This window comes from Peromyscus leucopus, chromosome 17 (assembly GCF_004664715.2).
Source record: "Peromyscus leucopus breed LL Stock chromosome 17, UCI_PerLeu_2.1, whole genome shotgun sequence".
Classification (NCBI taxonomy): domain Eukaryota; kingdom Metazoa; phylum Chordata; class Mammalia; order Rodentia; family Cricetidae; genus Peromyscus; species Peromyscus leucopus.
Window position 1 is genome coordinate 5,994,587 of NC_051077.1, and position 15,668 is coordinate 6,010,254.

Sequence of the window (15,668 nt, forward strand, 5' to 3'; positions counted from 1 at the left end):
GATAAGCAGGGTATCTGGTAGTAATATACTGAATGGAATCACGGGAAATACAAATGGGCTGGTGCTGATGCTCAGGGCATAGCAGCATCTCCCATCACTGGGAGCCAGGTGGGGGTTTATAGATACGCTGGTACTGCCTTGTTCTGTAGCATGTTTCCGTGCATGACTATGGGAAGAACACCCAATTCTGAAATAAAATCACTGTGAAAAATACAACGGGGAGGTCTGTTGAGGTGCTTCAGCTGACTCTGGTGATGGTGGGTTTATAATCTGCAGTGATAGCTCTTTCACAACAAGCAGAACAAAGCAAACTGGCTGCCTGGACGTGACCTGGAGCCTGGACATGGGGTGTGAACACTAAAGACGACCGTGCTGAGCCTCCCTCACAGCCCCAAGGGGGCCTACCTGCAAGGTGTACCCGGGCTCGCACTGGAAGGAGAGCACATCGTTCACCATATACCGGTCTCCTATCTTGATGCCATTGCTCGGGAGAACAGGTTCCTGGCACGCAGCCAGACCCACAGCTAGAAAGACACAAAGACAGAGGCTGGGGTCAGGGAATGTCAAAAACACTTCTGTCATCAACAGTGGAAGCTTTGCTTTCCATCGCTTCCCGTAGAGACAAGCACAGGGTTCCGCACTTCCTGCCGTTTGTCCGGAGGGCCTTACATAACCTTAAATCTAAGTCGCAAGCTGATTTTTTACATAGTACCCTGATCCATTTCCATCCTGTAAGGGATCCAGGTTTTTCTTAGATGGAAAAAAAAAAAGGTCAGTTCCACATTTAGCTACATTTAGCACCCCAATTTCAATACAGATGCAACTGAGTGACCTTTTCCTGTTGCAGGAAAAGCCTGCAGTGGTGTTCTCTTATCATCTCTCGGGCCTTCTGAAGAGACTTTACAAGTCTGGAAATCTGGGAATTCCTACTCTCTAGGAAAAGACATGCAAGAACACATTCATTCATTTTCCCCTCCCCCTGCCCCACCTCCAGAAACAGGAACCTCGTGGATAGTCCAATCTTGGGTGAACAGGACCAATAATTACAGCCATAGAATTTTGTAATCTGAGTCTTTCCTTCGAATAGATTCCTTATAATTCTATTATAAGTATAAAATATATTATATAATAATAACAACATAATAATAAATATATTATAATATATAATTTAAGGACTATATATTCCTTTTAATTCCCTTCATTCCAGGTACTCACAGATTGCAATAGAAATTTATCATATACTATTTGAATCCAGACCAAAATATCAGAACAATTAACTCTCTTATTTAACAGCCATAACATTCGTAAAAGTGAAAAAAAAAAATACAAGAATGGTATTTCATAGAATAAAACATGCAATTTTTTTTTTCACCAAAAAGATTTGAGTGTTGTAAGATTGGTACATTCTAACAATGGCTCTCTTGCAGGATAGATGATGGTAACTGTGTTAATTTAATTAAGACTCTGTTTTCACAGCCCAGAGCTGTCTATAGATGCAAGCTGGCTTCCATTCTTTCAGTGTTCCATGGAAGAAGAGAAGAGCTTCTCCAGGTGGTGAGTGTCCCTGTAATCGTGGACTTTTGCTCATGTTCTGGAACTTGAGAGGAACACATTATGTCACAAAGGAAGGAGTCTTGGGTGGTGGGAGCACCAATTAATTTAGAGTCAAACAGCCTTGGTCCAGCAGGGTCATTCCATCCTTGAGTTTCCCTGTATGGTGAGCTGTGGTGATATATTGTGTACCCTAATAAAATCTGCCTGAAGATCCAAGAACAGAACAAGCTACTAGATTAAACATAGAGGCCAGGCAGTGGTGGCACATACATACCTTTAATCCTAGCATTCGGGAGGCAGAGATCCATCTGGATCTCTGTGAGTTCAAAGCCACCCTGGACTACAGTTTCTCAGTCTAGGAGAGAAACAGAGCCAGGCAGTGGTGGCACACACTTCTTTTATTTTATTTATTTATTTATTTTGGCACACACTTCTAATCCCAGCACTTGAGATCTTGGGAAGCACACAGACCTTTAATTCCAGCACTAAGAAGGAAGTAATGGCTGGGTGGAGAAAGGTATATAAGACATAAGGAGACAGGAACTGAAGGCTTTTCAGGATGAGGCGTCTTAGAGGTAAGACGTGGCAGTAGCGTGCTCCTTTCCCTGATCTTTCAGCATTTGCCCCAATATCTGGCTTTGTATTTTTTATTGGAAGAGCATTTTAAATTTTAGCTACTGTGGGCATACCTGCCGACTGCCCCACCTGCAGAGCTACCCACTCTGTGCCAGCTATGCTGCCTCATCCCTTAGGGCTTCACGCACACAAAGACACAAACAATAACAAGGCAACGATGAGTTTGATGAATTTGAAGGGCAACTTCAATGGCAACACCTGTCTGCCTCCACCCAGGGCGTACTCACATGGGCGTAGGGCCTGGACCCCAACTCTAGACACAAAGCTCTTGGAAAGAGCAGACATTGTCAAAGGAAGTGCTGTACATGCTCAGCATAGCCACTGGGATGGATGCTTCCCCTTCTAATCCCCCAGAGAGCTTTCCAGCTCAAAAAACCTAAGAGAAGTCTTTCTTTGGCTGATCTAGCCATACCAGGAGATGGTGTAGTCTTTGCCCGTGGCTTCCACAAGGTGCTAGCATGTTCCCTCCTCTCTGTGAATCTGAGGCTGCACTGAGGCTGCAAGCCACGCATCCTAGACCATCCAGAGATCAGTGCCCCTTTCCTTCCTAGTGGGCATGTCCACCTGAGCCCCTGCTATTGAGTTTGGGCTGGCCCATGAACTTGTTAAAACACTCCACACCACAGCGTGCAGCCATTCCATACGAGAGAAGCAGTAGCTATGAGATATGTCACAAAAATTTCCCAAGTTAGATTTTTCCCTAAATAGCTGTTTTTAAGTATAAAACACAGTTTGTGTTAAACTGCAATATGTTGTATTTCTAACACAGATTTTTAAGCCATTTAAGGTTTTTCATAGAAGATAAAACTGCCAAATATAAAAAGACAATTACACAGGATATCACAGCTATATTTAAAATCCATACACTAAAGACTATTAGCAAGATCATTTTCTCTCTCCCCCCTCTTTCTGTCCCCCCTCCTCTCTCTATGTGTATGTAGCTTCATTTTGAAAATTTCACTAAAAATATAATAAAATATTATTGAAAAATACCTAATTAAAGTTTGGAACACTGTGAAGTATAATTTATGATCATTTGACAACAGCATCACTTTGGAACAATTCAGGTTTTCAAAAGATAGGGCCAAGAACTAAGTTTTCAATAGCAGAATGTTCAAAATCAAAAAGGAAAATTTACTGAGATTAAATTGGTAAATATTTATTGAGACTAAAATGGTAAGAAGTAATACCAGATATCAATAGCTGAATTGCCTCCCCTTCTGCATGCTGTATAACGTGTTTTTCCTTTTTAATGTATTTTTATTATATATTGATTTATATGCAGTTATTGCATATTAATTGGGTTTCATTTTCTCATTCTTTAAATTCTATACTGTAATTGAATTCGTCCTCTGAAAAAGGTAATATTGATATCTGTCACCACAGGAAATGTAGCATGCGTTTTCTAATTAATAACAAAACATCAAGACATCATTTTAGTCAGGGAATAATATGGTGAGACTGAGAATGTTCCCCAAAGATATCATGGTATTTGAAATGCAGAAAGAAGCACCACCATGCTTTTCCTCCATCTCAGCACCTCCCATGCAGTTATGTATGTTAGAAACTAAAAATGTAAACTCTCAGCGTATGTAGGGGTGGTTTTCAGTTCTCTCATTTATCCGGATATTTTTAAAAATATATAATTAATAATAAAAATATGAAATAAAAGTGGTATGACAAGCATCAAGCAGGGTGGTATGCAGTGATGAGTCTAGGCCAGCACGAGTATATCAGTCTACATCAGGTGAGGGAGGACACTCTTTACCAAAACTGTCTTGCACATTGAGTTGGGGGAGAACTATTTGCCTGAGGTGACTGGACTGTATCTCACATTAAGCTTTGAGTAGATGCATCCCAGGAGTGGCAGAAAGCCATACATATGAGTTTCTCATCATGACAAACATATGTCTAGGAAGCTCCAAAAACACAGAAAGGACAACCTACGAACTGGTTAAACGGGGCATGGTGTTGGAACATGCCTGGAAGTCCAGAACTCAGGAAGATGAGGCAGAGGTATTGAGTATTTGAGGCCACTAGGCTATATAATGGCTCTCTGTCTCAAAACCAGATAAATACAATATAATTTTTTTAAAAAAATGATAAATTTAAATATAACAGATTGATAGGAAAACTCTCCACGAGTGTTTCAGAGGCAGCGACAGCTAGGAAGAGGAGACTGGAAAATTATTTGCAAGATTTTTGGCAGAGTTTCTGTCCCTATCTAATCTTGGTATACTCTGAACTAACATACATGATGATGTGGAACACCTAATGAGGGTTGTCACTGAAAGGTGGCCCATGCAGAGCCAGATTCCTTGATCTACTTGAAGACCAGATGAGGATTGTTCTCACAAATCTGAAGAACATGTGACCATTTGTATGTATGGGGGTGGCTAACACATTATGGTGTTTTATAATTTATTATCCATGAATATATTTTCTGTTCACTCTGATGTTAAAATGTGGACTTTGAAAATGTGCTAATACATAAAGTTTCAATTTGATTTAGAATGTAGGAAGGAACTTTTTTAACTCCCATGAATCTAGCCTGTAGAAGCAAAGACCATGAAACAAAGTCATTAAAAAGATAAGTGTCCTAATTTGACCAAAAGTAGAGTTTAATGGCTTGACCTACTGCTGATCATAAAGTGTGAATGTTGTGTGCCAGAGGTGAGCAGATAGCCCATCAGGTCTCCAGAGTACACTGTGACTGCTCAGAAACCAGCAGAAAAATCCAGAGTGAGTTCACTTGAATCTCAGAAGTGAAAATTATGGACAACACATGACAGCTGCATGCTTTTAAATCAAACCGAGTAGAATTGTTGTGGATATTGTTCTGTATGCTGTGAATGTGTTGCTCTGATTGGCTAACAAATAAAATGCTGATTGGCCAGTAGCCAGGCAGGAAGTATAGGAGGGACAAAGAGAGAGGAGAATTTGGGAAACAGGAAGGCTGAGTCAGGAGTGGCCAGCCAGAAACAGAGGAAGCAAGATGTGAAAGCAGAACTGGGAAAAGGTACCAAGCCACGTGGCTAAACATAAATAAGAATTATGGGTTAATTTAAGTGTAAGATCTAGCTAGCAAGAAGCCTGAGACATTAGGCCAAACAGTTTTAATTAATGAAAGCATCTGTGTGTTTATTTGGGTCTGAGTGGCTGTAGTCCTGAGCAGGAATGGAGAAAAATCCAGCTATATAGGATAACCAGAAACTCTGCAGAAGGTGCACACCCAGATAACTTCAAAGGATGTTTTTCAATTGAGCATTGCTCCCACTGCCAATGGTGTAGTCTGGAGTCTTCACAATTCACAAGTTAGTGTGAACATGTTACTCTGATTGAAGAGCTCAAAACAACAATAACTCTAATAACAAAAAAAAGTGGGAAGTAGATCTACATGGAGAGATTCAGAGTTGGAATATTTGACAGAGAGAATGCAAAGTACAATCTTCTAGTTTTATTCTGTTGCTGTGATAAAACCCTTAAATCAAAGGCAACTTAGAGAGAAAGCCAACTGTTTGGCTTATACTTCTAGATTACAGTTTGTCATTGAGGGGAATAAGGGTAAAGAACTAAAGCAGGAAATTGAAGCAGAAACCATGGAGAAGTTCATATGGGCTCATGCTTGCTAGCATTCTTGTAGAGTCCAGGACCTCCTGCCCAGAAAATGGTGCTGCCCACCATGGGATGGGCTATCCAACACCAATGAACAACCAAGACAATACCCATAGACTTGTCCACAGGACAATCTGACCCAGGCAATTCCTCCATAGAGGTTTTTCTCTCAGATGACCCTAAGCTATGTCAAATTGAAAATTAAAGCTAACTAGAACAGAAGCATTTATGCATGCACACATCATTTCAATATGTGGGTAGATCATCATTACAATGGGTGGACACAAAAGGCTATCTTTGAATTTTGAAAAGAAAAAGAAAAAAGAAAATATCAGCCGGGTGGTGGTAGTGCATGCATTTGATCCCAGCACTCAGGAGTCAGAGCCAGACAGATTTTTATGAGTTTGAGGCCAGCCTGGTCTACAGAGCAAGATCCAGGACAGGCACCAAAACTACACAGAAAAACCCTGTCTCAAAAAACCAAAAAGAAAGAAATAAATAAAGAAAGAAAGAAAAAAAGACAATGTCAATGATGCTGTGCTGTAAATACAAATGGTCTCTGTTGACAGTGTTTCAACACAGGGACTTTTAGCTTTATGAGGTGCTAACCAATGTGCATTGAGTAGGAACCACACTGTGAATTTTTCTTTTTGATTTTTTCCCAGGACTGGTGATACAAGGTAAGACAAGTTTTTGTAAAGCTGCACAGACTCTAGCTGCTAGTAGATTAGAAGAATGGGCAACTGGTACTAGGTCAGAGGTATCACATGCATTTTAGATTGACAATACATCCAGTTGACAATAGCTCGTGGGATTAACACTTTTGTAAAACGTAGAACCTCTATAATTAAAGAACAGTTCTTCTGTACAGTACAAGTAAATATGAATTCTAATTTACTAGTTGATTATAATTTTTTGAGGCAGTTTCAATAACTGTAACTCTCAATCCTCTTGTCTCAGCCTCCCAAATGCTAGGATGTCAGGTACACATTACCACAGCTGTTGAAAAATTCTTATCATTGAATCTATGTCAGCCTTGTACATCCTAAAACAGAAGTTTTGCTGATAATCAGTGATATCTCTACCTTAGTTAGGGTTTCTATTGCTGTAAAGAGACACCAGGACCATGCCAACTCTTACAAAGTAAAACATTTAATTAAGGCTGACTTACAAGTTTAGAGGTTTAGCATTTTAATGACAGAGTAATCCTTCACAGATAGGCCATTTTCCACCTTATTCAACCCTGGGTTTCCAAGGTTTACCTGATCTCAGTACAGGTGTGGTTTGTGCAACACCACAAACAACACAGGGAGGGCATGTTCCGCACAGCACTTGGGAAGCACTGGTTGGCCCAATAGCCTCCTCTGTGGAACCCTGGTTAGTGATTTATCCAGGCGATGTTTGTCTACACCCAAAGCCAAGCTGTAGTAAACAATGAGTCACCACGCCCCATAGCACAGCCCTACTTTCATGTTGAATTTACAGTTGATGTTCCATCAACTTCTGCAGTTTCAGACTAAGAACCAATGGAAACAATATAGTCTCTTCTTCCGCCTCCCCTTGTTCCTCCTCTTTCTTCTCCTCCTCTAGTTTCCTATGATCATGGGACAAATGTTTAGCTTTCTAGCACTCACATTTTAACATCCAATGTGATTTAAAAGTGGGCCCTTTAGAAGGGGACTAGAGTTGGGTAAGAATGACATTGATCCTCACAATCGATGCTATTGTAGTAAGGAAATGCAGAGTAAGAGCCCTGCACAGAACCTACGAACCCAACCTGTGGGTCCTCATCAGGAGAAGACTCTACCAATGCCTTGACCTTGGATTTCCAGCTCTGGGATTGTGAGAATTATACTTAGGCTGTCCTAGCTCCAGCCTGTGATGCTGTGTCACAGTGACCAACATTCGCGTAAACAATTAGCACACATCTGTCACGAAAGCACACTACCTGGGGCAGGGTAGTCCACACTGGCCATTTAATAGGTGATAAATTTGGCCTAAAGAATCTCCATCATTTCTTTTCTTGCTAGCTAATCCACTTCTGTGTTTTATGATTAAAGAGCCAATGTTAGGAAACCAGGTGTTCTTAAGTGGCAAACGATACTTTTAACAAATGAACCAAAATAAACAACTTTGCAGCCGCAAAGACATACATCTGAACATGTCCCTACTTTATAGCAGGAAGGGAAGCATCCTACTTTCCTACTTTCCACTGGGCCACTAGGTGGGCGTGCTGGTTAAATTTGTCACACTTTTGCACGAAGGAGAAGACTGCTAAAAATCCAGCCTCGCCAGCTGTCTTTACCACGGAGCTATATCCATCACAAATTCCGGAATTGCTCCACTTAAGCTTACTAGAGCGACAGCTGGTTCAGAACAGTCAGACCATTAGACTCAGCTAGGGTTGTTAAATGTCAAACACCACACTTGAACTTTTCCTCAATTACACAAAAATAAATCTACCCACGTGTGCACTTACTGCAGTGTCAGGGATTCTGAACAAGAGGCTCAGGCTTTGTCTGAAACCACGGCCATAATAAGTTTTTGTTGAGTGTGTTATATTAGTAGAGGGAAAAAAATCAAATACAATGTAGACATTTGAGAGATGGGCTTAATGTAAATAGAATGAAACTACATTCACAGGTCTTCTCCATCTATTTAAGTAAAAGTAAACAGCTATAAGACATTTAGATTTGACTGAAATTCCCACTACTCAGTAGACCCATTGGTCAGGCAGTGACACTGAGTGAAGTAAGGTAATTCATTAAAATAATATCTTCTTGCAAAAATCTATCCAGAATTCTAATACATTTATTTTGTTTTAGTGTCTTATGTCTGACATGCTTGATGCTTTTATTTATTAGCTCTTCAGTTAGCATATTGCATTAGTCACTTTTCAATTGCTGTGATAAAACACTGTGACCACAGCCACTAATAGAAGGAAGGGTTTATTTGGATTTATGGTTTTGAAGGGGTCAGAGTCCATCACAATCACATAGGGAAGTCAAGCATGGCAGCAGGCAGACATGGCAGCCACAGCCACAGCCACAGCAGCAGCAACTGAGAGCTCACATTTCCAGAGGCCAACAGGAAAAAGGATCAAGCAGAGACAACAAACTGGAATGGCAAGAGTCTTTTTTTTTTTTTTAACAGCTTTTTAAAAAAACTTTATTTTATGTGCATTGGTGTTTTGCCATGGGTGTCAGGTCCCCAGGTCCCCTGGAAGTGGAGTTACAGACAGTTGTGAGCTGTCATGTGGGTGCTGGGAATTGAACCCAGGTCCTCTGGAAGAGCAGGCGGTGCTCTTAACCACTGAGCCATCTCTCCAGCCCCAGCAAGAGTCTTTTGAAACTTCAAAGCTCTCCCCTAGTGACACACCTCCTTCAGCAAGAACATGCCTCCTAAACCTTCCGGAAGAGCCACCAACTAGGAACTAAGTATGCTCAGGCCTTGGGGACAGCTCATCGAAGCCACCACACAGAGTCATCAGAACCTTGCTAGATGTGTCCAATGTGCCTGCTTATCTCCAGGCACCTGGGAAAGCTTCCCTGAGGCCAACACAGCTGTACACACTTACCCTAAAGATGAGTTCCTGGCCCATGACTTATAGTGAGGCTTTGTACCCTCAAATTGTGATGCCATGTATTTAAAACACAAATTTGACTGTTGTCTGTGCATGTGCAATATTTATTGTTTTAGAGATTTGAGGAAACCTGATGCTAGCTTGTACCTTCTTAGGATGTAAGCATCTATACTATTAAGAGTATGGTGATGAATGACGCTTGGATAAGAACAATATGTATAATAATATAGCACACTGGATTCTGATATTGCTCAAAATTTGATGAGCCTATTAAAGAAAGTTTCAATTCTTAACACAACTTCAAAACTTAGACTGTGTACATTCAAGACAAGCTTGTTCATTAAACAACTAAGAACTTGGTAGAAGAGTAATGAAATAGAACTATTGGGTTTTAAAGCTACTCTGCAATTTGAATGGATGCTTATGAATATACCTAACTTTTCAATTAATTAATCTATTCACTATTGCTTTTGAGACAGGGTCTTATGTATCCCTGGTTGGCCTCAAATTCACTATGTAGCAAAAGAAGTTCTTGGACTCCTAGTCCTTCTCTTTACCTCCAACTCTGAGGGCTGGGATCACAAGTGTCAAATTACTCCCAGCTAACTGATGCTATTTGAATAATATGTTAGATCTGGGAGTAATCAAAGTAGGAAGCTTAGACATCTGCTCTCTTTAAAGATATCACCAAAGCATCAGACATGAACTGATTTCTTGTTTATGATATCCAGAATCAGAATTGAGGTCCTTGTAGCCCAGGCAATCATGAAGCCACCACACTTCAATTTGTGAGAAAATGTGTGGTGCTGGCCTACCAGACACCCCACCTCCCCAGGGCATCATCAGTGGAAGAAGATTTCAGATGCCTGGCTTCTTGCAGGGAAATAAAATAAAGGAACAAACATTAATGTTCTGACTTTTTTTGGGGGGTGTCATCAATGTTCTGACTTCTGGGGTGTCTGCCTCAATGACTGGTTTCTGTTTTTCATGGATCTAAATGTGACAGGAACAGGCACGACATGGTAGACATTGGGAATATTAGCTACAATCATGGCTGGGCCAAGCACCAGAATGGACAGTGTCATAGAAAGACAGGAGAAAATCTGAGTGACAAGTAAAATACTTTTTTCACTATTTGCACAAGCACAGAGGATGTGTCCCAGAGGAGGTTCTAGAACTTTCCAGAACATCACACTGCCACACTTGGCTAGAATCTTCTCCATTGTAGATGGATTTAAGATCAGGGAGAAGCGGTTATTTTTAAAATTTTAAGGCCCAATCATGTATGACAGAGAAAGGAATGGCTGGTCCAAATATTAGTTACTAGACAAGCAATTTAAATGTTGTCACATGAACATTAATGACATGCAAGAGTATGTGAATGAAGAGTTACACATGATCAGGCAAGCAAAGGGTGGATCAGACTAATTCCAGGACTGAAAAATAGAATAAATGATTGGAAAAGCTCACTGAAGAGACAGCATGAAAGGCTGGACTAAAGAGAAGGAAACACTGGGGAGTATGAAAACAGAAACAATAAACTCATTGAGGCAGGAATAAAAAGAGAACACGGAAGGAAAAGTGACCAGAGTCTAAGACATAATTCAACATACAACACAATGATCCTAAACTTACATTAGGAAGGTTCCTGAAGGAAAACAGATGAGGAAAGGGGTGGGAATCTGGAGATGTAACAGCTGGCAGCTTCCTAAATATCAGAGAAATAAACACTTGCATTTAAGAAGCTCAGAGGCCCAAATTAAGGGAAATATATAATGGTCTGCACTGAGATAGCTCATAAGTCAACTATCCAAAAGCTGAGAATCTCAAAAGTGGGCTCTGCTCTTCTTCTCTCAGACTTAGAAGGTGTCAGTGGATTGATGCATTCAATATTGGGATAGGGAAAAAAAAAAGGACATGAAGCAGGGAGGGGTTGTGTTCATTAATGAAATTCTCAAAGAATAAGTTTAAAAACTGAATCTTTTTCTTTTTGTTTTGAGAGATAGGCTTAATGTAAACACAATGAAACTATATTCACAAGTCTTCTCCATCTATTTAAGTAAAAGCAAGTCACTATAAGACATTTAGATTTGACTGAAATTCCCACTACTCAGTAGACCCATTGTTCAGGCAGTGACACTGAGTGAAGTAAGAGACGGATGCTGGTGCTCAACTCCCTTCCTTATTTTTATGCAGTAGAAGATTCTATCTCAAGGAGTGATGTCATCAACAGTGAACAGTGTCATCTACCCACCTCGATTACTTCATTACAATAACTCTCCACAGACATACCTAAAGGCCCATGGTCCAAGCAATTATGGATCTCACGACGCTGACAACCAAGATTAACCGCCATACTGAGAGACCCCCGCCCCCAAGAATAGGTAAACCCTTGGTAAATTAAGTTTCAGCTACTCCATGCCTCCTGTGCACCAACAGGAGACCCACAGCAGTTCCTACATGTGTAAACCCCCAAACTCACTTACATTTTAAAATAATTATGTGAAATTTCATTTAAAATAGAATATTAGGAACAAAATCTTACCAAAGTGGTCCCTTGATGTCTTTTGAAGCATTTATCACAACTGGACATCATTATACGATAATAACTTATATGAAAACAAACCAGCAATCAATGCCATTCACTGGGTTCTACAGATTTTTAAAAAAGAAAGTGTTGTCCCATGTGTCTGTTCATGTTTTTACTTTTATTTCAGCCTGAAGTATACATCATTCTTCACCCCAGAAACTTGTTGTATGATTTCAAGATGCCTGACAGAGTCAGTAGCCATTGAAGAGGTTCAGGGACCTAAATGTGACAGAAATAGCGGTCATGTCTGTCCTGCCAGTCTCCATGGAGCTGAAATAACAATGGCAGACAATGAAGATGTGTGCACATAACAGGTGATGGAGGTGAGTGCGTACACTAAGGGGAAGAATGGGACGGCCAGGGTAGCCACCATCTCCCAGGAGAGGTGAAAGAAGGAATGGAGCATGCTCTGTAGAGGCTGTTCCAGATGAAAAATGGCCAAATAAAAGTAGGTATCTGATGAGTCACAAGAACCTGTTCACCTGTTGGTGTCCAGAAAGGCACCTCCTCCTGTGGGCAAGCTCTGAGGCAAGAGCAGAGGAGAGGGGAGCAGATTTTATCCTGGAGCTGACAGATTCTGTAAGCAGTACTCAGGGTCCACCTAGCAAGAATGTAAGGAACTATGTCTGGGCCAGCAGGTGACTGTCCACAGATGTTTCAGAGGAGGGCTCAGTTTCCTAAAATCTATCCTGCCCCTTTGTAACATGAATCTTAAAAGGTCTTATTAATAAAATCAAACCCAGAGCCAGGTATTGGGATGAATGCTGGAAGATCAGAGAAGCAGAACAAACCACAGCTACCTCACCTCGACAATTCCTTAGCTGACCCTGTTTCCTGAGACTGGAAGCCTCTGAGTTCTCATCCAAATGGACCTCAGCTGAACTGCTGCTAAAAGCTAAAAGCTTAACAGCTCTAGCTCCTGGTACTCACACCTTATATACCTTTCTACTTCCTGCCATCACTTCCTGGGATTAAAGACGTGAGTCACCATGTTTCCAATGTGGCTTTGAACTCACAGAGATCCAAATGGATCTCTGCCTTCAGAAAGCTAGGATTAAAGGTGTGTGTGCCACCATTTTCTGGCCTCTATATCTAGTGGCTGTTCTGTTCTCTGACCCCAGGTAAGTTTTTTTATGGTGCACAATATATTGGGGAACACAATATAAACACACACCTTGCTCTTTTCAAATCTGCTGAGATCTGAGATTCTCAAAGCCTAGTGCAGGACAATGTGGAAAACCCCAGTCCCTTTGCTCAGAAGAGCAGCTGTGGAACTGTTTTAGATGGTCCTTCTGCATTGAACTACAGTTTTTTAAATGTTCAAAGATCACAGGTAGGAACAAACTTTAAATTTTTCAGCAATCCTTTGTGCTGCATGTAACACATACAAAAAGTATCAGAAACCTGTGATTATCTAGTAGACCTCACATTCTTAGAAGCTTCTCTGAAATTCTCCGGGATGTGAGAAGCCAGAATTTACATTACTTAAAAGATGCCAAGTCCCTCAATTCAGTTAAGATACAATGGGGGAGGCTTAATGATTGACTGAGATTCAGGAAAGCATTTCTGGTAGAGATAGAGGAAGACTAAAAGAAGGTTGTAGGGAAATTTTGGGTAGTGACAATTGTTCCAGAAAACCTTATAAACCAGTCAATGATTAAATAGAGATAAACCTGTGAGAGGTGAGACGGGCAGGCATATGGTCGGTTTACCACACTGTGAGCAGATGCTTATTGACAACCTCTCTGTGGGGAAGGGGTGCAGAATTCATCACTGGGACACAAAGAGCTCTCTAATGTGCTGGCATACAGTGAGGTTCTTGTCCAAGCTCCCATTTCTTGGGTACTTAATCAAGCCCACCAATGACATCGGGGTGCTCATGAGTATCACTAATATGAGACTGTCATTAAAGTATGCTTATAATTTACATATACTTATAAGGGTTATTATAATCAGGGAGTTAACCCAGGTTGTCAATTTGTCAATATTCAATTATGATACCATCCTGCTAAAGGGCTTATTACTTTATTTCAAAAAGTTTAAGATCTTTTGCAAAATTTTAAGGCTTCCTTGGAAAACATTCACTTAACTTTTTTGACCTAGAGCAATTTAAGCCCTTTAAATTCCCAAGTATAGTTAAACACACACACACACACACACACACACACACACACACACACACACACACACGCCAAAACCCCCCAGCAATTTTAAAATATCTAAATCACAAATATCCCTTGACTGAGAACAATTTAGAAATCCCATCCATTTGAGCTGTAGAAATATGAAAAAGAAAACATCCCTTTTATTTTAACAATCAAAAGTTGAAGTATAAAACAAAAACTTTTCTGAATCCATAGCAACACTGAGGTACCTGGGGGACCTCATTTATGACAGACACACTCCCTCAAGGGGACAGGAGGGACAGACACTGTCTGCTACAGACACAGGAGAAGTAGAGACTAGGGAAACAGGTTGGTTTCACCCAAGCAAAACGCTCAAGGCTGGGTCTGAGTCTCCATTGTCTCAGGGACAAAGACAGGAGGTCTGACCTTCCCACCACAGGCTGTCTTTGGTGGGGTATCACAGAAGCCCCCAGTGCACCACTTTGGAGAAAAGTAGGTGCGAAGTGCCTTGTGGCTCCCAGATTCTTCACTCTTAGAAACTCAAGTCCTCAGAGATGCTGTATGTCCATGTGCATGTGCTCCCTAGGTTACACACACACAGATGCTCTGGATCACACATGTCAAGCCGTGCACTCTTGGAACTACATGTGCCACCCCTTCAGGTGCAAGTGGTATGGGTTTGAGAATTCTGTGGTGCCCCTTTGGATTAAGGAGGCCTGGCCTTCATTCACATAAACACTGAGGAGTCCTATCTGGAGGCAGGTATGTAGCAGGTACTGTGGTTCAGGTTTCAGTCTCAACAGGCATCTTGGTCCTCCTCACTTTAGACTTGGGCTTGTGTGCGGTGTGAACATTACTAAATAGGGACATCTGTGACATCCCTTCCCAGTGGCAGTTGGGGCTCCTGGCCTGTGGAGCTTAGTAAACAGTTTTCCTGGCAAAATGCTCACGGTGCCTCTGCATACTTGGTCATCATTGTGGTGACAGGTTTTCTGCTTTTATTTTTTCACCTCAAAAATACAGCACTGCCTAAGAACAGACAGCAGCTCAAGAAGATTGCTTGGCATACGCTCTAGAAGCTGCTATCTTCTTTTAAACTTATGGATGCACATTTTACTAAAAACATGAATCAAGAGACTTTTACAGAGATTTGGAGACATATGTTTTAGAGTACATGCCTAAATATATCAATGTATTAAAATACTAGAGATAATTGGCAACTTAGGTCAACAGTCTTCAGAGTGGTAAGGCTAACTCAATGAATACTTTAAATTCCCATTTACAACAGGCAGGAAAAATTAGAGCAATGGGCTGAATTCCCTTTAGTGCACAAATGATGTGAGTTTTCAAAACAGCACTAGCCACAAAGACAGCAACCTAGAGTAGCCCAAGTTCAAATGTAACATCATGTTTGGTCCAATGAAAAGCAAACACATTATTTAATTATGGTCTTGGATTCTTGCACAAGGTCTTGGGTTCCTGAAGAGGCTGCATTTCCACAGGAGATGGAAGGAAATTAGTCTCTCTGATAGAGACTCATACTGACTAAGAATATTGTGGGATG

At 41.0% G+C, this 15,668-nt stretch overlaps 1 protein-coding gene across 1 annotated transcript in view; it reads right to left on the reverse strand.

The window, feature by feature from the left end:
* The window catches only part of Csmd1 (CUB and Sushi multiple domains 1), a 1,301,483-nt gene that overhangs the window by 142,505 nt on the left and 1,143,310 nt on the right, over positions 1 to 15,668 (reverse strand). The window contains exon 37 of the mRNA XM_028882070.2: positions 406 to 524. Within this exon, the coding sequence (XP_028737903.2) occupies positions 406 to 524 (119 nt within the window). The remainder of the gene's footprint in view (positions 1 to 405; positions 525 to 15,668) is intronic.